We start from the raw sequence: 22641 nt of genomic DNA, 5'->3' as shown, positions 1-22641 counted from the left end.
TACTGCACACACGCTAACATACACACTTACACACACGCTAACACCCCCCCCCCCCGCCCCCCAACCCCCTTCAGATTGGATACTGTTGCTTTGCAGGCCAATGGCTGTGTTTAACAAGAGGGAGACAGAAGGGGAAGAGCTGTTCCCAGACATATGGACTGAATGTCTGATACTGATAGGCTGTTTGTTGCCTTCACCACCTCACTGTTCAGAAAGACACATGCATTCAGTTTGTGTCTGCTGTACGACAACAGGCTCCGAAGGGGAGTGTGCCCATGTGCCAAAGTCCTCAAGTGCCCACTGCACACTGGGCCATGGGCACACTAGGCTGACCTCTGTGTATGTGTGTGTGTGTGTGTGTTACGCCTATACACTGACACAAATGCACACCCACAAAGATGCATACACAAACAGTCTATCGTTCACATATGCAGACATACAGACACCTAACCCCCTAACACACACAAACACACACATGTATCTTACCATCGCTCATACACACACACACACACACACATAAATACACCAACTCGCATCCATGCAATTTCCATCCCTGTCTAGCCCCAAGAGTCAATACTGGGTAGTGGGCACAACAGGCATGTCAGGAATTGGGCTCATCAAAATGACGCCCTCCAAAGTTCTGCATTATAGTCCACACTCCAATCCTATACAACCATTCTTCATGTCAGACAATGCACGTTATGTAACACAGTGAGTTACCCAATCAGATTTGACAAACTGACCTTGAAAATCCATATATACTGCTTCTCATCACCAACAAAACAATTACAAGTCTTCATCCCTGAGAGAAAAAAGATGGGGGTCGGAGCAAGAAAGCTACTCTCCACCATAAGAATGTGATGCAGTTTGAAAAACAAGGGAGTTACTGTCACCAAAACACAATTCATATCTGTGCAAAAGCAAGACTTCTTCCTTCAGAAACACAGCTATCATCTGTGAACACATCAAAGCATAAAAAAAACCCAAAAACAAATAAAAACAAAAAAAGAAAGAAAGAAGAGATCTGTTGCAAGTTTCCACCCTGAATAAAAGCCAGAAGACAGTTTCAGTTTCAGTTTCAAAGTGGTGACAGTTCTTGTGGACAGATCTGAACACACTATGCCACATCCGTCGTTTAAAAAGAAAAGAAAAAAGGCAGGAGATGCCTGGCCCTCACATAAACCCAACCTGCTGATCAGGGCTTGAAGAGATGACGGCAAAATTGAACTGTATCAATCAAGTCTCCTCCTCACACAAAGTTGTAGTTGTTTTTTGGTGTGTTTTTTTGCTGTCCCATCATCTGCACCAATTTAGTGGCATCAATCCCACGCTGCACATTCTAAGTCCCCTGTACACAAGCAACACCTGGGTTCGTCCTCAAACAAAGTTCTCATCAGTGTGAGAACAAATGAGGAAGGAATCCATGAGCTGTGGCTGCACCAGCTGCTGGTAGTCAATGGGCTGCATGCTCTCCGCTCCATTCACGCTGCAAATCTTCCTCAGCGCTGCCTGCAAGAAAAACAAAGAAACTAGCTTGACGCTTTACCCCTTCAGGAGGATGAGTGCGTGGACACTTTGTTAACCTGTTCAACACTGGACACTTTGTTAACCTGTTCAACCCTGGACACTTTGTTAACCTGTTCAACCCTGGACATTTTGTTAACCTGGTCAACCCTGGATATTTTGTTAACCTGGTCAACCCTGGACATTTTGTTAATCTATTCAACCCTGGGGAGTTTAGAGCCTTGGCTGGCTTCCATGCCACACTGATGTGAGGGGAAAACCAAGAAAAAGTACTGTTTTTTCTCCACATTGGGTTTGCACATATGCCCAAAAATACTGTAGAAGTAACTTCCTTTTCCTTACGGTTTATGCATATGTAGGAATGTAAAAAATAGTTTTCGTAAGATGAATTTTGAAGCCTGAGCCATGCTTGGGCGCAGGGCTCAATGATTCAATACTTCATTTTTACATTTGAATAACACCCTTTCATCTGCTGCTGTCATGCATGAACAAGGAGACTTTGAATGATAAGAAATAACCATAATTTAATCAATACAGCGCCTTGCTGTGTAGAACGTGCTCAGCTGCATTGCACAACATAAAAACTGATGTGTAAAACAATCAATCTGAGCACTAAAACGTCTGTCAATGATTCTTACTTAACTCGTTCTACACCTTACTATACCTGCTACAACTCCCCTGGCTCAGCACAATATAAGACCACTGCAGTAAAAAGTACGGTTATTCACTAAAACTGCAAAAATTGATGGATAATTGATTAAATCAGTCACAAAGCTTCATTTTCATGCTTCCAGAATCCGTGAATAGCTCAGTTTAGAATGCTAACCGTACCAAGCAAGAATAAACAAAATTAGAGTAGTGTATTGGCAAGAGAATATTGTTACTCGTACCAGGTCCACAGGGGTAGTAACCATGGTACAAGTTAACTTGTACCTGGAGTAGAATGAGTTAACAAAAGCAATGCAGTCCAAAGAGGAAGCAGTACAAATACAGAATGGTGACCAACCTGAACTGTGAGCTCAGTTTTTGTCACAAACAGATGGCAACCTTCCTCAGCAACAGTGAGGATCAACACCCTACAGAATACAGAATACTTTTATTATCTCAGTCAGAGAAATATATATGTGATGCGTGCTACGCTCTGGAGTGATGGCCTAGGAAGCAAGAGAATCTGAGTGTACTGGTTCGAATCACGGCTCAGTCACCAATATTTTCTCCCCCTCCACTAGACCTTGAGTGGTGGTCTGGACACTAGTCGTTCGGATGAGACGATAAACCAAGGTCCCATGTGCAGCATGCACTTAGCGCATGTAAAAGAACCCACGGCAACAAAAGGGAAAAACAAATAAAACTGCACGCAGAAAAAAATACAAAAAAAATGGGTAGCGCTCTCAGTGTAGCGATGTGCTCTCCCTTGGGATAGCAGCCCGAATTTCACACAGAGACAAAAAAAAAGAAATACAAATACATGAGAATCACAGTCACTCTCAATATGAATACATAAAAGACATAAAACACTGATAAATGGACGTGAACCTTCCATACAATAATCACAGCCACACACATGTAATGATCACATACTTTTAGTCATTCAGCATCAATACACAAAGAACATGAAATGCTTAAATACAAAATTAATATCAATCAATCTCATATGATAGCCCTGCACTCACCAAGCACGCCACCATGACGGCGTCACTCTTGTTCCGTGCCTCTCCGTGACGACAAAGCTCAACCAGCCGTGGAATGGCTACAACACAACATACGTTCTACTTCAATTAACCTTTCATGCCTACTGGATGCAAGCAGGATTGCAACATCATTTAACAAACAACATGCCAAACTTGACAACATATGCAAATAGCAAAGTAGTTAAAAAATAAAAGTTGTCAAACAAAATTGAATATTTCCCAAATTTATAAACTTGCTTAATTTCAACTGTACATTTTTTTTTTTTTTTTTTACTACCATTTAGCAAATTGCAGAAACTGAAAACAGATTTTGGAGCATCATACTTTACGTGGCAAATATTTTTTTTTTAACGTAATTTAGCATACCCTGGCCATTCCATAATAAAATGAAATTTCGTCTCCAATAAATAACATATTACACTCTATCAAAACAAGCTGCTCAAACCAGAACACACAAGCCTTACCCTTCAACCAACCACTCACAACCAGAACACAAGCCATACCAAACAACCCAGCCCTCAAAACATAACACACTAGCCTTACAGTTACCATTCGACCCATAACTCAAAACCAGAACGCACAAGCCTAACATTCAACCCACTGCTCAAAACCACCAGAACACACAAGCCATACCAAACAACCCACCCCTCAAAACATAACACACTAGCCTTACAGTTATCATTCGACCCATAACTCAAAACCAGAACGCAAAAGCCTAACATTCAACCCACTGCTCAAAACCACCAGAACACATAAGCCTTACCAAAGAAAACCCACCAACCCACCTTTCGAGCGCATCAGCATCTCTGTGTCGCTGTCGGGAGAGCAGAGGCGCGACAGAGCAATGGCGGCCTTCTGCTGAACTCTCTCACACGCCGCAGTCTCCGCCTTCCCTGCCAGGGACAGACAGCGCTCGTGCAGGAATCGAACCAGAAGCCCCACACCGCCCTGCCGTCGAATGTCCACCTGGCACGCAGGGAGAGCAGCCATATTGGCCAGGATGGTCGCCACCTGTGCGGGCGGAACCAGAACTAACGTGTTCAGCTTTAGTTTTTCAACTTTCAGTTTTCAGTTTCAAGGTGGCGTCAAAGCGTGCGGGACTGGTCCAAAAAACGCCATACCACATCTACATTGTTTAATTTTTTTTTTTAAAGGAAGGAATGAAAAAAAAGAATGTAATGCAATAAAATTCAATGCAATGCAATACACCAAAACAGAATAGAATGCAACATTCCACACTCCAACTACCCCATTTCCCCAAACTCACCACTCTACTCTTCCCTCCTCTCCTACCTTTTGTGTGATAACATTCAAATGTGAAAATGAGTATTCAACAAAATGTCTAAAACCACCAGTATGTATGACAAGGCATTAAACAAAATCCGCCTCCTCCAGCCCAACCCATCCCAAAGCATCCAACCCACCTTTCCCAAAATAACCCACCCCACCTCAACTCAAACCAACCAATCCCAATCCATTTCAACCCAACCCAACCCATCCCAGCAAAACCCAACAAAATAAAACCCAAACTATCCCACCCAATCCCATCCCAACCCACCCCAATACAGCCCAACCCAACACACCACTACCCAACCAACGCAGTGCAACACAACACAGCACACAACTCCACCCAACCCAACCTGGCCCATCCCCAACCCGACCCATCCCAATACAAGCTGACCAAACCCAAACAGTGCAACACATCACACAACCCCACCCAACCCAACCCCACCCCACCCCAGACCCCACCCCACACACCTGGTCCTTGGCGAAGAGGGAGCGAGCCTTGGGGGTGGAGGCGGCGAGGAGGAGGGTGGTGGGGGCGTGCAGGGCCAACAGCATGGGGCAGGCTTTGGGGTGCAGGAAGGTCAGGTTGGCCATGGCTGCCGTCGCCAGCAGGAACACCTCGTGACTGCACGTCCGCTGGCACAGCTCTGTGGGATATATGATATATGATATGATATGGATACTTATACAGCGCCTATCCTCGGTAGAAGACCAAGCTCTAACGTGCTTTACAAACACTGGAGTCATTTGCACAACAGGCTGCCTTCCTTCTTATATAGCGCCTATCATTGCCCAGAGAACAAGCTCTAAGCGCTTTACAAACACAGGGTCATTTGCATAACAGGCTGCCTTCCTGGGTTGAGCCAACTTGACGGCTTGCCACTGGGTGCTCATCATTCGTTTCCTGTGTCATTCAATCAGATTTCAGGCACGCACACATACACACTCACTCAGACATGTAACATTTCACGTGTATGACTGTTTTGTTTATTTACCCCGCCATGTATGCAGCCATACTCCGTTTCTGGGCATGTGCATGCTGAGTATGTTCTTGTTTCCATGACCCACCGAACGCTGACATGGATTACAGGATCTTTATCGTGCATAGTTGATCTTCCACATGCATATACACATGAAGGGGGTTCAGGCACTAGCAGGTCTGCACATATGTTGACCTGGGAGATCGGAAAAATCTCCACCTTTTACTCACCAGGCTCCATTACCCAGATTTGAACCTGGGACCATCAGATAGAAAATCCAATGCTTTAACCACTCGGTTATTGAGCCCGTCGTACTCACAGACCGCTGGCACAGCTCTGTGTTTCATACATTTTTCATACTCAGAGACTACTGATTCTAACCAGTCCTTTCTCTGTACAGCCCCCGTTTATTAAAACACACACACACACACATGCAAATACACATACACAAACACACACACATGCAAACACACACACACAGATACACAAACACACACATACAAACATACACACACACACACACATGCAATCACACACACACACTCAACCATCCAACATCACAAACAGTGAAAATGACGTTAAACCAACGAAAGCAAAGGAGCAAAACAGGAAGCACCACTCACTGAGCAAAGCCTGCAGGAGGCGGGGCAAGTCGTGCAGCAGCCCCCCCAAGTGGAGGCCGTGCTTCAGGCAAGGGGAGGTCAGCTGGGCCACCACACCAGCCGCTTCCCCCTGCATGGCCTCCCCTGATGACCCTGTGTCACACAGCAAGTCCACCAGCAGCTCCACCCCTCGCTCCTGTTACACACACACACACACACACATAGAGAACAACGGGAGATGCGACATTTTTTGGTATAACTTTTCCGGTTCTGGAGTTTCAGTTACTCAAGGAGGCGTCACTGCGTTCGGACAAATCCATGAAGTGATGAACGCTACACCACATCTGCTTGGCAGATGCCTGACAACAGCACAACTCAACACACTTGTCAGGCCTTGAGTGCATGCATATATGTATTTGTGTACCCATCAGAGTGGATTTCTTTTGCAGAATTCTGCCAAAGGACAACATTTTTGTTGCCATGGATTCTTTTTCAGTGCGCAAAAGTGCGTGCTGCACACGGGACCTCGGTTTTTCATCTCATCCGAATAACTAGATGCTCAGTTTGATTTTCCAGTTAAGCTTGAGACGAAAGAACGAGATCGGAATTCGAACCCAGACCCTCATGGAAACTGTATCGGCAGATAAGCATCTTAACTCTTTCGTTCCTATTTTTCTATGAACCATTACTCCCCCTTGTTCTGAGATCCCTACCATTCGCATATTCCCTTCATTCCTGGATTTAGAGAAGAGAAAGAAAGCATGAAGCAGGGTACTTATTTTGGAGGCTTACGGTAACGCGGCTCATTACAGTACACTAAGATTGTCATATACTGTTGTGTTCAGAATTGATGTGAGAAGTTGTCTGAGACCCTGTTGACACTATAGGGTGACATCTCTGGTGACACTCAGGTGTAAAACAGGTGACTTTGGGGTCAAACACAATGCATACAACTACGTACTACATGCAGGACAGTGTTTTGCTTGCAGAGTATGCACATCATGCAGGTACTTACCGAGTAGTGCCTCGCATGTATCTCAGTGCCACACTGCTAGTCATATCCACGAAAAACTGTCACAATTGTCACTACTATTGTCCTTATCACATGAATGATTTGAACTTTGTCTCAAAGAGAATATTATAAATGCTTTCACTACACTAGCAGTCACTGAGCCAGAATCAGTTCATTATCTACACAATTCTTGAACAAAAACTATTCAGAAACGATACTGTCTCTAAATACGCATGTCCATGTCACAATCATCACGTAATATGTCACACAAAGGTGACACATGTGTGATATACCTTGAAACAGTCATGCCAGTTACTGCACAAGTATACACCACAATTTTTTACACTTCTTACTTTTTTTAACTTTTCATCACCCGCTATCTGTGCTTCTGTAGCAACAGCTAATTGCACTCTCTCGTTGTCATTCATTTGAAACAGATCGAAATTATTATCTGTTAGAGCGTTGTGAAACTCATCATCAGAAAACTGGTCACAATCCGAACTTTCTACACATTCCGTTTTTCTGTGCCCGTGTGTCTACACAGCACATCAGCAAGAATGTAGCGGCGCCCACTTTCCCACGGCCTAGGGAGGGGGAAGGGGGTGTCTGGCATCCATTCCACTCATAAACACTGCCCTGCTAGTGACCCGGTCAAGGATAGATGACGCGCACTGATGACGCGACTCGCGGGAAGTTCAAAGCGCTTACCGCGAGAACCGATTTTCCGGGCTGCAGGAAGGAAAGGGGGAATTCTCTGCTGCACGGTTTTCCGGCCTCCAGGAATGAAAGGTAAAAATCCTGTAAACCGGAAAACCGTGCTGCAGGGATGAAAGAGTTAACCATTCTGCCAACTTGCTCCTCAGTCATTCTGTCACCTTGCTCATCAACTCTGGATACATACAGAAGAAATGTTACAGCTCAGACTCAAAAGCTGAACTATAGATGGTTTCACGCCGTCCTCCTCAGCACAAATGGCATAGGAAAGTTTGGGGGGTTGTTCAGTTCAGACCATGAGAGAACAGGAAAAGAGGAGCCAGAGAAAACAGGGCCCATCCTTGCAGGACTCCATTCCGTGCAGTGTCTCTGGACAACCCTGTGCCTCAAGAACTGGTCTTCATTCCCACATGACCCACGCCAGCAGATGGACCTGCCTGCCTACTCATCCATCAGACATGATGGGAGAATCCAGGAGACAGAGAGAGTGAACTGAATTCACAGCTTGCAGTCCAAATCACGACGTGAAGGCCTAGCCTTTAACCCTGACACTGGCCTGGAGCTCCCTTCAGTTTACGACAGTCTACTGCAACACCAACGTTGGATGCCTGTGACCAGACAACACTGATGCAGCAGTGAATTCAGTTCACTCACAGCGTAACCAACCCCTCAAACTGTCCTGTACCAGTTGTGCTGAGGATGGTGGTGTGAAAACCATCAAAATGTACGATTAAGCTCAACTTTTGATTCCAAGCTGTGAAATTTTTGATAACTTTTGACTCAGAGCTGTGAAATTTCTCTGAGCTTTTGACAAATTCTGAATTTTAAGTTATTTCAACTGAAAAAAAACACCTGAAAATGTACAAGTAAGTTCAAATTTTGATTCTGAGCTGTGAAATTTCTCAAAGACGTGACAAATACTGAAATTTTAAGTTATTTCAACTGAACAAAACTGGAAGTTGGACAGACCTCCAGATATGTGGTGTGGTGGTCCTGTGGTAACATGTTTGCCTTGGAAGCAACAGAATCTGAGTGCATGGGATTGAATCCCACATTTGCCAGTGTTTTCTCCCCCTACACTAGACCTTGATTTGTGGTGTGGATGACAGTCATTCCGATGAGACGCTAAACTGAGGTCCTGTGTGTAGCATGTACTTTGCATATGTAAAAGAACCCATGGCAACAATAGCATTGACCCTGGCAAAATTCTGTAGAAAAATAAAAAATCCACTTTGATAGGAAAATAAACACACTTGCAGGCAGAAAAAAAAAAATGCACTCCCCCCGCCACCCCTCGGGGACAGCAGTCCAAATTTCAGGAGGAGAAATCTTTTTCCAGCAGCAAAATATAAACATTTCATGGAATGAAAACAATCTGATTTCCATAGAAAATGGTGTCCATATCAAAAGTTTGTTGGACATGACTCTCTTTTTCTGCAGTGTTTGTACAAAGTTATCCAAAGGAAATGCTGTACCTATGCTCCGTTCTGCTGTCTATGTGTGACCATGTCTTGCTGCCAACATTGTTACTTTTGCATTTATGTTGAAGACTTACACTGCTCCAGATATATATATCACCCTGGTGACATATTATACTTTCCTCCTTTTTAAAAAAAAATCTTGTGTGTGCATTAAAAAGTGATTCTATATAAAAAACAACAAAAAAACAGCTCCAGATAGAATAAAAGCATTAAGTCTGAAGCCACCTCCTTTATCAAAACAAACAAAGAAACACCGGCAAAAAAACAAATGTCAGCCGAACTTCATACAGTCTGGTGTGCTGCTGGATAGTCTGACACACTTGTTCATTGGTTGAAATACTCAATGTACCATACTGGATTCCTTTATAACGACCAAGCAGAGAGGGCAGCAAAAAGGGGAGCAAAGAATCATATAGATAGTATAAAAGTATACTGCCCATTGTCATACAAAGAAATAAGCTATATATTAGAAAGAGACTTTTATACGTGCTTGAATTCAAGTCTAAAACCTCGTCAGTTGACTCTCTCAGACTTTGGTTCGCAGACCAATTCTGAGTTTAGCTCTCAGACTATTATCAAATTCATTATTGTTCTAATGTCAAGTGCATATGCTTTAGTAACCTGACAATTAAGCATATCATTTTTGACTGTAGCTTGATGAAGCCTTATGTACACGAAAGTGTGTCTTCACAAGTGACTGAGAACGTTGATATTTTTGACTTTTTGCATTCATTATCAATTGTTTCGCGAAGTAATTTCCTGTAATTGTATTTAGATTTTTTTTTTTTCAAATTTCACCCTCATTTCACCCTCATTTCCCAGTTTCCCCCAACCCTCCATTCATTCACATCTCCCACCCCTTCTAACCGATAATACTCAAATGAATTTCATAAATACTTTAACAAAATGTCTTCAATCACCAATATGTGTGGCAGGACATTAAACAAAATTCCTCCTCAATGTACCTGACGTTTAGTTTCTTGCGATAACAACTGAATTCTTATTTCCAAACGACACACACACAACACACAACAACAGTTCACAGAAGAAGCTCACCCTCTCAAACTCCACGATGCACTCTGGTGCGCAGCAAATCGTGGCGAGGGCTCGCAGAGCCTGGGAGCGGGTGAAGGTGAGGGTCTCCCTTCGACAGACGTCCAGTAAACCCCTCACTCCCCCTTCCTGAAGTTGTAATCATCATTATCATCACGACATCGTCATCACCATCGTCATCATTATCACAATCATGATTTAATTCATATTGTGCCTTACCATGTAAAGCATGCTCAAGGGTGCTGTGCTCTGTAGAAACTGACGATTTAAACATGTATTTAAACGCTAAATGATAACTGAACATATAATCCTGAGCAGACGTCCAACCAAACTTGAACAGTAATCTATTTTTCACATATGTACACACACAAAACCATCATGCATAACACAACGCACATATCAAACAACACAATACCTAAGTGATAAAAAGGCAACATTTCAGGTTAGGAACAAGTAGTTTGTTGTTGTTTATTTCCATAAGTGATACAGTTACTCATGACAAGACTCAGGACTGGTTTCCCATCTGTACAAAGGTTCATAAATTCATTGTCTAACATGTGCAAAAGTAAATGCAAATAAACAAAAGCATAGGAGTAAATTAAGAAAGTATGTATATCAAAATATGAATTACACACTCACTCTCTCTCTGTCTCTCTCTCTCTCACACACGCACACTCTGTCCCTCTCTATCAACAGATGTGTTTGTATATCATTATCACACTTTTTTTCAAACTACTTATTTTCATTTTTTGCGTTTACATTGTTCATATGGATATAGACCAAAAAATAAAAAATAAAAATAAGAGAGGCAAGGCCTTCAAGACTCACTTGTGACACATTTATACAAAAATCTAATCGTTAAAATGTGTTCTGTATTTGTTATTATAAAGCTTCGGGTTAAAAGAAAAAGAAAAAAGAAAAAAAAAAGTCCTAACGGCAGATTTGAACCCCGCGTGTTTGGGTGAGAAGAAACTGTCTTACCCATTACACTATTGTGGCTCCTTAGGTGATGTTAAAAAATATAACATTTAAACATGCTTTTTTTAAAGGGTGATAAATCGATTGCGGTATTTGCAGTGAGAACACTGTTTAAATTATATTATTCTGGTGTATCTTGGGCATTCAAAAAATCTTTAAGGGCAATTAAAAATTCTTTTTAAGTCCACGGTAAAGGAGACGTGGCTATCGCCGCAATCACGCTGCAACATTTAGCCGTTTTCTCTAGATGTAGATAAATGTACAAGTTTAGTTACACCCGGTTGACACTTTCTCTTTTATGTTCATTCTACTTTTAAATTTGATATGGAAATTGAGTATTCTGTTAAACTAATAACATGTAGAGACAAGTACAAGTACTTCTAAACGTCATATGAAGTGAAAAGGACTTCATTTTGAGAAAAATCAAGACTGGAAATTTTTACGTTTCATCAATTCAAGGGTATTAACTCTCATGGTTTATTATTTTTAACTGTGAATTCCGACTGATTCTGTGGATATTTTTATGGCAGTTTGGGGCATAATCCAGTAAGTGATGAGGCGTTCACAAATCTTTCTCTGAGTAAACATTTAACGGTCTCAATCTCCAACTTTCCATCACATGTTATCGTGTATTGTCGATTGAATATAGGATTGAAAGGGCAGGTCAACAACTTGAAACAAAATGGCATCGTTCGCATTCGCGAAGACTATGAGCACGCGCTTTGAATATGTATAAATATGTGTATGCAACTGATTTTTGCCCATGACATTCAGGGCTCAGCCAATAGATCTATAAAGTCCACTTGTCGTATTGATTTTAGTATATTCTGAAAATACCACTTGGGCGAATGAACATAGTGAAAGCCCTGTACACTGAGAGTAAAACACACAAGCTTTTTATGTATTGAGTATAATTTCAAAATGTAATGTTTAAGATGAGAAAGATCAGTTTAAAGCAAATTCAGCCCCCTAGCATTAATCACACATTAATTTCCCTCTTTTACTATCTGCACCAAAGACATGCAAAATAAATATAACTTCCATGCATAGCAAAAGAAGTCTGAACAAAAAATGATAAAAATGACTGCTCTTATTGTTGTGTCAGAATATCAGATCAAAGTGCCAAGTTTAGGGAATTAAAAAAAATATATATATGTATATATATATAAACAGTAAATTCAGTTTGCATATAATTTGGCTTCTTTTTTTTAATTTTTTTGTGCCCATCCCAGAGGTGCAATATTGTTTTAAACAAGATGACTGGAAAGAACTGAATTTTTCCTATTTTTATGCCAAATTTGGTGTTAACTGACAAAGTATTTGCAGAGAAAATGGCAATGTTAAAGTTTATCAAGGACACACACACACACACACACACAACCGAACACCGGGTTAAAACATAGACTCACTTTGTTTACACAAGTGAGTCAAAAATGTGAGTGCAGTTAACGCTAATTATATGTCCTTATTAGATTTCCATATTAAAGACTTAATCATCACACTATTTCTTTTACATATATATATATATATAATAATAACAATAATAATAATGGTATTTATATAGCGCTGGATCTTGTGCAGAGACAAATCTATCCGTATATCTGTATCTGTTTGTGTATATCTGTCTATATCTTTTTTTTTATCTACTTGATATTTTCTTGTAGGTACTCCATGCAAAAAAAGTTGCTGGTTATTCAGCTTACTATCTCAAAATAAAATTTTGACTTTGACTGCCTTTCCCATATTTAACCCAGACACCCCTCCTTGTTATGGAATATGCTTTATATGTTTTATCCACTAATACAAAGCAAGTGGAAAGATATTAAAAGACAGACAGAAAGAATAAACAACAGCTGAGAGCCATATGATGACATCCATATCAAACACATAAAAGATAAGAAACCACACAAAAAAGTGTCACAGCCAATGCCAGTTCATCCTCAGAAAGCTCAAGTCCAGATGCAAGAATCAGCAAAAATGTGCTAATATTCAAACAGGTAAAAGAATCTATCTATCTATATGTCTATCACAACAATAATCACAATCATACACATGCAATAATCACAGTCCCAAAGAAATCAAACCCCTTTTGCACATGGCAATTCACATGCCTGCGTAGAGTCCTCTAAATGACAGGGAAGAAAGACAGACAGAACAAACAAACAAACAAGCAAGCAGAAGTGCAGTACAGACCCTGGCGACGATGAAGCACATGTGTTCTCCCCCAAGCCCAAGGCCGATGATGCAGGCGATGGCTGCGTGCACTGTGGTCAGTCCTCGGCCACTGGTCAAGCTGTCCACTGTCCACACACACACTTCACACTCACTTACAGGTAACTGTCACATTAGTTCATTACTATTGACTGTCCACACACACACTCACAGGTACCGGTCACATTAGTTCAGTACTACTGACTGTCCACACACACACTTTACACTCACAGGTACCAGTCACATTAGTTCAGTACTACTGACTGTCCACACACACACTTTACACTCACAGGTACCAGTCACATTAATTCATTACTACTGACTGTCCACACACACACTTTACACTCACAGGTACCAGTCACATTAATTCATTACTACTGACTGTCCACTATCCACACACTTTACACTCACTTAGAGGTACCTGTTACATTAGTTCATTACTACTGACTGTCTACTATCCACACACACACTTCACACTCACTTACAGGTACCTGTCACATTAGTTCATTACTGCTGACTGTCCACACACACACTTCACACTCACTTACAGGTACCGGTCACATTAGTTCATTACTACTGACTGTCCACACACACACTTTACACTCACTTACAGGTACCTGTCACATTAGTTCAGTACTACTGTCCACACACACACTTTACACTCACTTACAGGTACCTGTCACATTAGTTCATTACTACTGACTGTCCACAAACACACACTTCACACTCACTTACAGGTACTGGTCACATTAGTTCATTACTACTGACTGTCCACACGCACACACTTCACACTCACTTACAGGTACCAGTCACATTGGTTCATTACTACTGACTGTCCACACACACACACTTCACACTCACTTACAGGTACCGGTCACACTGGTTCATTACTACTGACTGTCCACACACACACACACACACTTCACACTCACTTACAGGTACCAGTCACATTGGTTCATTACTACTGACTGTCCACACACACACACTTCACACTCACTTACAGGTACCTGTCACATTAGTTCATTACTACTGACTGTTCATTGACTGAGGGAGCACACACTTTACACTCACTTACAGGTACCGGTCAAATTATTTCATTACTATTGACTGTCCACTGTCCACACACACACACATGCATTGTGGTCAGTCCTCGGCCGCTGGTCAGGCGGTCTACACACACACTCTACACTCACTTATAGGTACCAGTCACATTAGTTCAGTACTACTGACTGTCCACTGCGGGGACACACACACTTCACACTCACTTGAGATGAAACGATAAAAACAAGGTCCCCTATGAAGCATGCACTTAGCGCACATAAAAGAAACCATGGCAACGAAATGGTTGCTCCTGGCAAAATCCTGCAGAAAAATCCACTTTGTTATGAAAACTACTACACTTCCAGAAAAAAATGGAGTGGCGCTCTCTCTGTAGCAACTAAGTCTCCCTCTGGAGAACAGCCTGAATTTCTCACACAGAAATCAGTTGTGACAAAAGATTATTAGGATACAATTACAATACACTGACACATACACACACTTCATTCTCATTTATAGTCATAAGTACAATTAATACCACTGACACACTCACAAACACATACTGCACAGTCACAGGTACTGGTCACATTAGTTCCTTGCCCTTGACACACTGACAGACACATACTTCGCACAGTCATATGTACAGGTCACATCATTTCATTACCAGTGACAAACACACGCACACACACACACACACACACAGAACCAGTCATGTGAATTCAGTACCAATGACACACTGACAAACACACATTGCACTCTCACAAGTTATAGGTACCGGTCACATTAGTTCATTACCAGATGACACATTGATAAGGGATATGGGATCTTTAACATGCCTATTGCATCTTTTGCAGTGCACAAAGTGGATTAAGGCACTAGCAGATCTGCACAAATATACTGACCTGGAGTATCAGAAAAACCTCCATCCTATACTTGGACAGAACTCAAGACCCTGAGATTTAATCAAAGTCCAGTGCTTATACTGTTTAGTTTTGTCATCTGTCAAAATTATTTTTTTTATCAGTGGCCCACATCGGGTAGAACCCACTTTAAGTTTAAATAACATATGAGAAACATGTAGGCACCAATATATTACAATAACATTAAAAAAAAAACACCAAAAAAACCCAGAAAGAGAAAATATACTTCTAGGTGTAAAAACAACAACAAAAAACCGAAAAAAAAGAAGAAAAAAGAAAATGCACACATGCACACGATACACTAACAGATGCATAAAAAGAAACAAAGCAGCCTGCATTGTCGCCTAAAAACATATTATGATAACATAAATATTTACATTGGTTCCAACTAATACATTACTTTTTTTTTTTTTTACACATAAAGAAAAAATATACTTCTATCTGTAAAAAAAGAAAGAAAAAAAGACAATGCACAATATTTTACTAACAGATGCGTTCAGAGAAACAAAGCAGCCTGCGTTGTTACCCGTTTTCTAAAATGCACACCTGCACACTAAAAATACCAACACATGTGTTGAAAGAAACACAGCAGCCAGCACTGTTACCTATTTTCTGCACAAGATGACCCAGAGTCACGTCGACCAGTCTGCTAAACGACTGACCCAGGAACGTGAGTTGGTTGATCAGAGGAATTCTGTTCTTGGTGACACTGTTTGTTCCCTCTGACACTTTGACACAAAAGCTGGAGAAAAAAAAAATCACTGCTATGAATTCTGTAAAACAACACACACACACACACAAAACATCACTTCAGTGTACACAAAGAACACACACTTCAGTGTGCACATAATATGTTTATTCTTATCAGTTTCAACAGCTGATACAGACTAAAGCAACACACACACATAATGTGTATGCATGTATATATAAATGCATGGCAGTACAGATATGTGTGTTCACACACACACACACACATACAGAGATATATAATGCACATGCAACAATCTGCAGTCTCACAGACAGCAAGGCCAAACCCTCAACCAAGAAATGTACATACCCAGTCCCACCCTCCACGTACACAGGCGTTCATCATTTCACTAAAATCATAGCTCAAATTTCGTAGCTTTTAGGCACTCTGACAACGACTTCCCAGTTCAAATTGTACAAACCTGTGGGTATATAACAAATTGGATTCAGAAGTTCCACAAATATAGGCACTGCTGGTCACATCATGTGTGAAAACAAGCATACCAACATGTATACATGAATGTGGTTTTGTTTGGGTAGGGTGTGTGCATGGGAGGGAGGTGAGGTGAATGTCTGCACATGTGCATATGCATATGTGTGTGTGTATGTTTGTGAGAGAGAGAGAGAGAAAGAGGGAAAGGAGACAGAGAGTGAGTGTGTATATGTATGCATGCATATGTGTGTGTGTGTGGACTGGTGTATGTGTGAAATGCACGCATGTTTTGTCTCTGTGTGTGTGTGTGTGTGTGCATGCATGTTTTGTGTGTGTGTGTGTGTGTGTGCATGCGTGAGTGTGTATGGAATTATGTGCTTGTGTCTGTGCACATGTGCACACATGTGTACACTGGTGCCTATGGAGAAGACTCCAAGTCTTCAGCAGTACTCTTACCTGGCAGTCTGCTGGACGAGCTTGGCACTTTCTCCTTTCACCACACTTTGTTGCTGAAACAAACAGAAAATGCAGTCATTTCACCATGCTTTGTTACTGAAACAAACAGAAAATGCAGTCATTTCACCATGCTTAGTTAGTGAAACAAACAGAAAATGCAGTTATTTCACCATGCTTTGTTACTGAAACAAACAGAAAATGCAGTCATTTCACCATGCTTTGTTACTGAAACAAACAGAAAATGCAGTCATTTCACCATGCTTTGTTACTGAAATAAACAGAACTTTCTCCTTTCACCACACCTTGTAGCTGAAACAAACAGAAAAAATGCAGTCCTTTCACTTTCCTTTGTTGCTGAAACAAACAAAAAATACACATCATCAAACCATCACTGATTTCCGAAAGTGTCAATACAGTGTTATGGTACAGTCTGTTATGGTTGGTGTCAGTAATCACAATCAATCCCCATTATCAATATTGTTATTATTATCATCATTAAGCGACAGATTTGCCCTCTTTTTGCTCCCCTGCCTCTTCCTTGTCTTCAGTTTCTTCAGTTTTAGGGTTATGCATGCGTGTGAATGACTGGTGTGAAAGCGCTTAGATTTGACTCTGCACAAGATTCAGCACTATATAAATACCATTATTATTATTATTATATCATTATTATTATTTGCGTTCAGTGGCTTCGTATCTTTCCTTTGCGTCAAACAGAATGCAGAACACATGCAGAATGCAGATACTGCTATTATCATAACTAATCAGAATCATAGCTGCGCTTGCTGTGTGATTTACTGTGAGCATTACACCAGCCACGTATGTGTGCCTGCACTGCAACCCCAAACCACACGACAAAACAACTGACCTCTGCACTCGACAAGTTTCGTAAGCAGACTGTCGGAACAATTCATCAAACTGTTGAATTATTCATCTAAGGGGTTCAGGGCGCACTAAGAGACATTGAATAAGCATTTAACATGACAGTTTGCATGGATATATAAGTAAGTACTCCTCACTCGTCAAGTCGCATTGTCATGAGTTCGCTCACGGCGATGCGCACAGCTGCTAGTTCTCTACCCAGCAGTTGTGCTGAAGAAGCCAGCCGGATCAGCGATGAAAGCTACAAAGTGAGTAGCCTCCTTTGACTGAGAGATAGGTTTAACTTGGTTGTCATTAAGTCACAAATGAGAACATCACAGCACCCAAATGTTCACAAATCAATGCGAATGACCAAATTTGAAGCACACGGTCTCTGTTGGGTTTTGTGAATTTCTAGCCTAGGTGTGTGAAGTAGGCTCCCAAGGTCCTCACCTCCAGAACATAGACAGGTACGTCTTTCAACCGTCCGTTGCACGCCTGGATCAGGGAATGGACATGCTGTGAGACAGTGACAGAGCTCTGATGAAGTTCCTTCCAGCTGCTCTCCTCTAAACATCTGTAGGCACAAAAATAATGCCAAGTTTATCAGAGGTAGTTGGTTACGTAGCAAAAAAACAAAACAAAACAACAACAACAAAAAAACCAACAAAAAACAAAACAAACCAAAAACAGCAGCAATTCATAATTTAGTAATCTAGCAGTCATGTGTATACCTTTGTATAGAACATGATCTTACAAATGCAGTGTACATAATCCTTGTATCATACTCACAGGAAAGAGCAGCATATGTTGTCCAGAAATACTTCCTTTTCATAAAATGGGATGAAAGAAACAGATAGTACAGAACCTATTCCTGACTTGACACAACAGATCATAATAAATCCTTTAAAAAAATATATGTATGCGCACTTAACATTTAATGTTACCATTAACTTTTATGTAAGATACAAAACAGACCAAAAATAGAAAATCACAATCAAATTAAAAACAACAACAAAAAACAACACAAGAATATCACAAAATACCCAAGAAACCCACAAGACTTTGGTATGCTGTTAAAAACATGAGTCAACATGTACACTTTAAACAATGTATCTGTGCAGACTTACTGAAACAGGTGAGCAAATCTGGAGCTGATTTCATCAGCCTTTTCTTTCAAAACATCAATGTGGTCTGAAACAGACATTTAAAATGATAACAGAGTAAAACTTTTGTAGAATGCAGTCAGCTGGTAACAAACAAGAGCTACCAGGATTATCATAACATCAATGAAAAACACACCAACAAAAACATTAGTTTAGATGATGTCATGATGATGACACTGAATGGAACAGAAGTCCTAGATGGTGTGTTCTCAATAGTATCTGAACACTCTACAAGTCACCCAGTTTATGCAGTTTCACATGCAAACATTATACTGGTATAGGTATAGGCATTGGTTACTCTTTGTCACAACAGATTTCTCTGAATGAAATTTGGGATGGAGAGTACATGGTACCATCCCCAATTTTGTTGTGCCAGCAAGTGGGTTTTTCTACAGAATTTTGCCAGGGGCAACCCTTTTATTGTAGTCAGTTGTTTTTTTTCCACATGCACTAAGTACATGCTATGCACAGGACCTCGGTTTATCATCCCATCCGAACAACTATGAAGCCAGCAAGTGAGTTTCATCACGAGGCACATCCACTACTGGTACCTTCACACACACCTGTACAGTGTAACTCGTGCCTCGAAACAAATGTTACCACAGTACACAATCAAACGTGCCTACCCCAAACCCCTACCATCAGCAACAGACATTATAAACATCAGGAACAAACTGAAATTTTCAGGAGTACACTACAGTCTTTCTTTTAAAATATTTTTTTTTTATTCCATGTGTCAATGACAACCGTCATGAATAATGGATAATTCACACTTGTGATGAGTGCACAATCTATTCTAAGTTTTCCCTAAATTCTGTCCTGGTGAACACCAGTCATTGTATTCCTTCTTGAAGATCTGATGGCACTAAATTTTTTTTTCTTGCATCAAGAATTTCCTCCTCATCTTCATCAGTCACACGCATTCACTTGTGACAGCTCGCCATCTTTTCAGATGAGTGTGCTTTCTCTTAACTTCAGCTCTTCTAAAGCCAGTTACTGACACAAAGTCTGGATAACAACTTCCCAACCCTAATAAGATTAGTCCAGCCCTGGAAAAAGGGGCCCCAATTTCTTTCTTTCTTGTGTTTTTTCTTATCTTAACACACAATCCACAGTCATGACATCCAGAACAATCATCAATTGAATTTTTATGGTTTTCTGTGACAAATATGGCTATTCTAGAACGGTAGGCAAGTATGCACAATACAAGTCACTATGTCAAACTAAATAAACATGAACACACAACACATCATGACAAATAGAACATCACTATGAACACAATGTAAAATCAGGTAATGAGATATACAATAAAATTTCCGTACTTCCCTGCATATCGAATTATATCACGAATGGTGCACATGCACTTCTCACTGGGTGAAACAATCATGAATGGTGCACACGCACTTATCATTTGATGGAACAGTCATCATAAATGGTGCACATGCACAAGTTTATAACTGGGTGAAAAAGCGCTCAGCTCAGTCCTCACCTTTAATGTCTTTGACAGTTCTGGAGGGATCAGTTTGCTCTTTGGGCATGTGCAGTGGTTTCCCTTGAAGAACGCTCATGCACTCCATCTCTGTCATGTTACAAAGGTCTGACAACCACTGACGTACAGCACTGCCTTTCCGACAGCTGAAAAACAACATCAACAACAAATATATAAAATGGAGGACAGAAAACTGAACAAATCATACTGAATGAAACAAAAGACGTGTAGAATGTTACAACGATATAAGCAAAAAACAAAACAAAACAAAAACAAAAAAAAGATACTTTAACTAATTAGCATTGCACACTACTGCGCAGTCAGAATTGGGGAGAGAGCACACATGGCTGAAGATCTACATGAATAGTTCAGGCAGCATCAGACAAGGAATGGAAATATAACAAGCTAGAAGATGCAAAGATCTGTGTCACAACACACATATATCCACAGGGAAACAGACACACACATTACAACACACATACATGCACATATGTGTACACACACTGACACCTACACACTGCAACACAGTGCAAGCGCACACACACACACACACACACATTTCAAGTCAACAGACATGCACATGCAATCATGTATACATATACATACACACTGACACCAGCACAGTCACTGTATGCAAACACACAGAATAACATGCACTTGTGTGTACACACACTGACACCTCACACTGTATGCGAAGGCACACACACACATCAAAGTAATGGTCTCCAACTGGCCCTTTTGTTTCGCCACAATACTAGTCTTAAAGTTTTGTTTACTCTGGGAGGAACAAATGCCTGCATGATTTTGTCCCCAGTCCAACACATTGGGCAGGTCTACATGTTCAGAAACCTTATTCACATTTGTTTGTTTGTTGTTTCATTTGTCACTTTGTTTTTTATGTGTTTTCTTTGTGAAAATAATAGTAAAAAGTAACTGTATAGTATAATAATTATGTAATTCTATGCATTGTGTACAAAACAATGATGTGTATGTTCATATGATAAACAAATACTGGTTTACTCGATAAGACATATTACTATTATTAGTAATAATACTAATAAGTAATATATTACAATGAAGTAGCTTCTTTAGTTCTTCATTTAAAGTAAAGATTCAATGATAAATTCACATATCTATATGCAAAACAGGCATGAAGACAACTGAAGACCAAAGAAATGCGGGGAAGATTATGTGGATCTGGAAATCAGAAGCTGAAGAATTGCAGCATACATGTGTTTTCAGAAATTCAAAATGGGCATCAATATATATATATATATATATATATATATATATATATATATATACACATGTCAATTTGATCAAATTACATTAACTTTTATGCTTGTAAATTGTATGAGGCTCCTGGTTCTACTAGATTTCTAGTATTACAAAATGGACATTAAGAAGTCAGCTTGTGTGAGGTCCCCAAAAGAGACAGCCAGACAGAGACAGAGACTGAGAGTGACACACACACACAGTGACACACACACACACAGTGACACACACACACACACACACAGTGACACACAAACACACACACACACAGAAGGAGAGAGAAATACTAGTAAAAGAAACATTTAAACAGACTAACAGTACCTCTGAAACACGGAGAGCTGGTCCATCTTGCCTGTGCGGAACACAACAGATGCAGAAGGCACAGCAAAATAAAAACACTTTCAAGCGTTGCTCTGCTCACTTGTTCTAAGTTGTTTGTGATGTTTATGTTCCTCCTCAGATCCTTAACATTCTCCTCTCAATCCCAGTGAGATGAAAGTGTCAGCTTCTTTCCATTTTGAGCACAAGATCTGAAAAATAGCAACAACAAAACCTGCATGGTAAGCAGATAAACAAAACTGATACAATATCATAATTTATAATGACAGCAATGTTTTTGTGGCCAGACAATAAAAGAAAATACGGGGAGATAAAGTGAAAATGGTTTGAGAGACAGACAGACAAAGTGACACAGAGTCATACACACACACAGACACACACACACAC

At 40.6% G+C, this 22641-nt stretch overlaps 1 protein-coding gene across 1 annotated transcript; it reads right to left on the bottom strand.

The window, feature by feature from the left end:
- Window positions 1-982: 982 nt before the first annotated feature.
- On the bottom strand, window positions 983-22442 carry LOC143283478 (protein inscuteable homolog). The gene is made up of 13 exons (XM_076589719.1): window positions 22237-22442; window positions 20641-20786; window positions 19116-19179; window positions 18439-18562; window positions 17128-17180; window positions 16097-16233; window positions 13516-13622; window positions 10348-10473; window positions 6106-6280; window positions 4974-5149; window positions 4001-4226; window positions 3198-3274; window positions 983-1509 (listed from the first exon to the last, which is right to left on the bottom strand). The coding sequence occupies exons 1-13, from the start codon at window positions 22260-22262 to the stop codon at window positions 1378-1380; spliced, it is 1569 nt and encodes a 522-aa protein (XP_076445834.1). The 5' UTR covers window positions 22263-22442; the 3' UTR covers window positions 983-1377.
- Window positions 22443-22641: the final 199 nt, after the last annotated feature.

The sequence above is a fragment of the Babylonia areolata genome, chromosome 6 (genome assembly GCF_041734735.1).
Source record: "Babylonia areolata isolate BAREFJ2019XMU chromosome 6, ASM4173473v1, whole genome shotgun sequence".
Lineage (NCBI taxonomy): Eukaryota > Metazoa > Mollusca > Gastropoda > Neogastropoda > Buccinidae > Babylonia > Babylonia areolata.
This window is presented reverse-complemented; position numbering and strand designations above follow the sequence as displayed.

Coding starts and splice junctions, on each gene's coding strand:
- LOC143283478 (XM_076589719.1), bottom strand. CDS start 22,262: ATGGACCAGCTCTCCGTGTTTCAGAG. Junction 19,180..20,640: donor AACTGTCAAAGACATTAAAG/GTGAGGACTGAG, acceptor TGTCTGTTTCAG/ACCACATTGATGTTTTGAAA. Junction 3,275..4,000: donor GATGCTGATGCGCTCGAAAG/GTGGGTTGGTGG, acceptor GTTGTGTTGTAG/CCATTCCACGGCTGGTTGAG.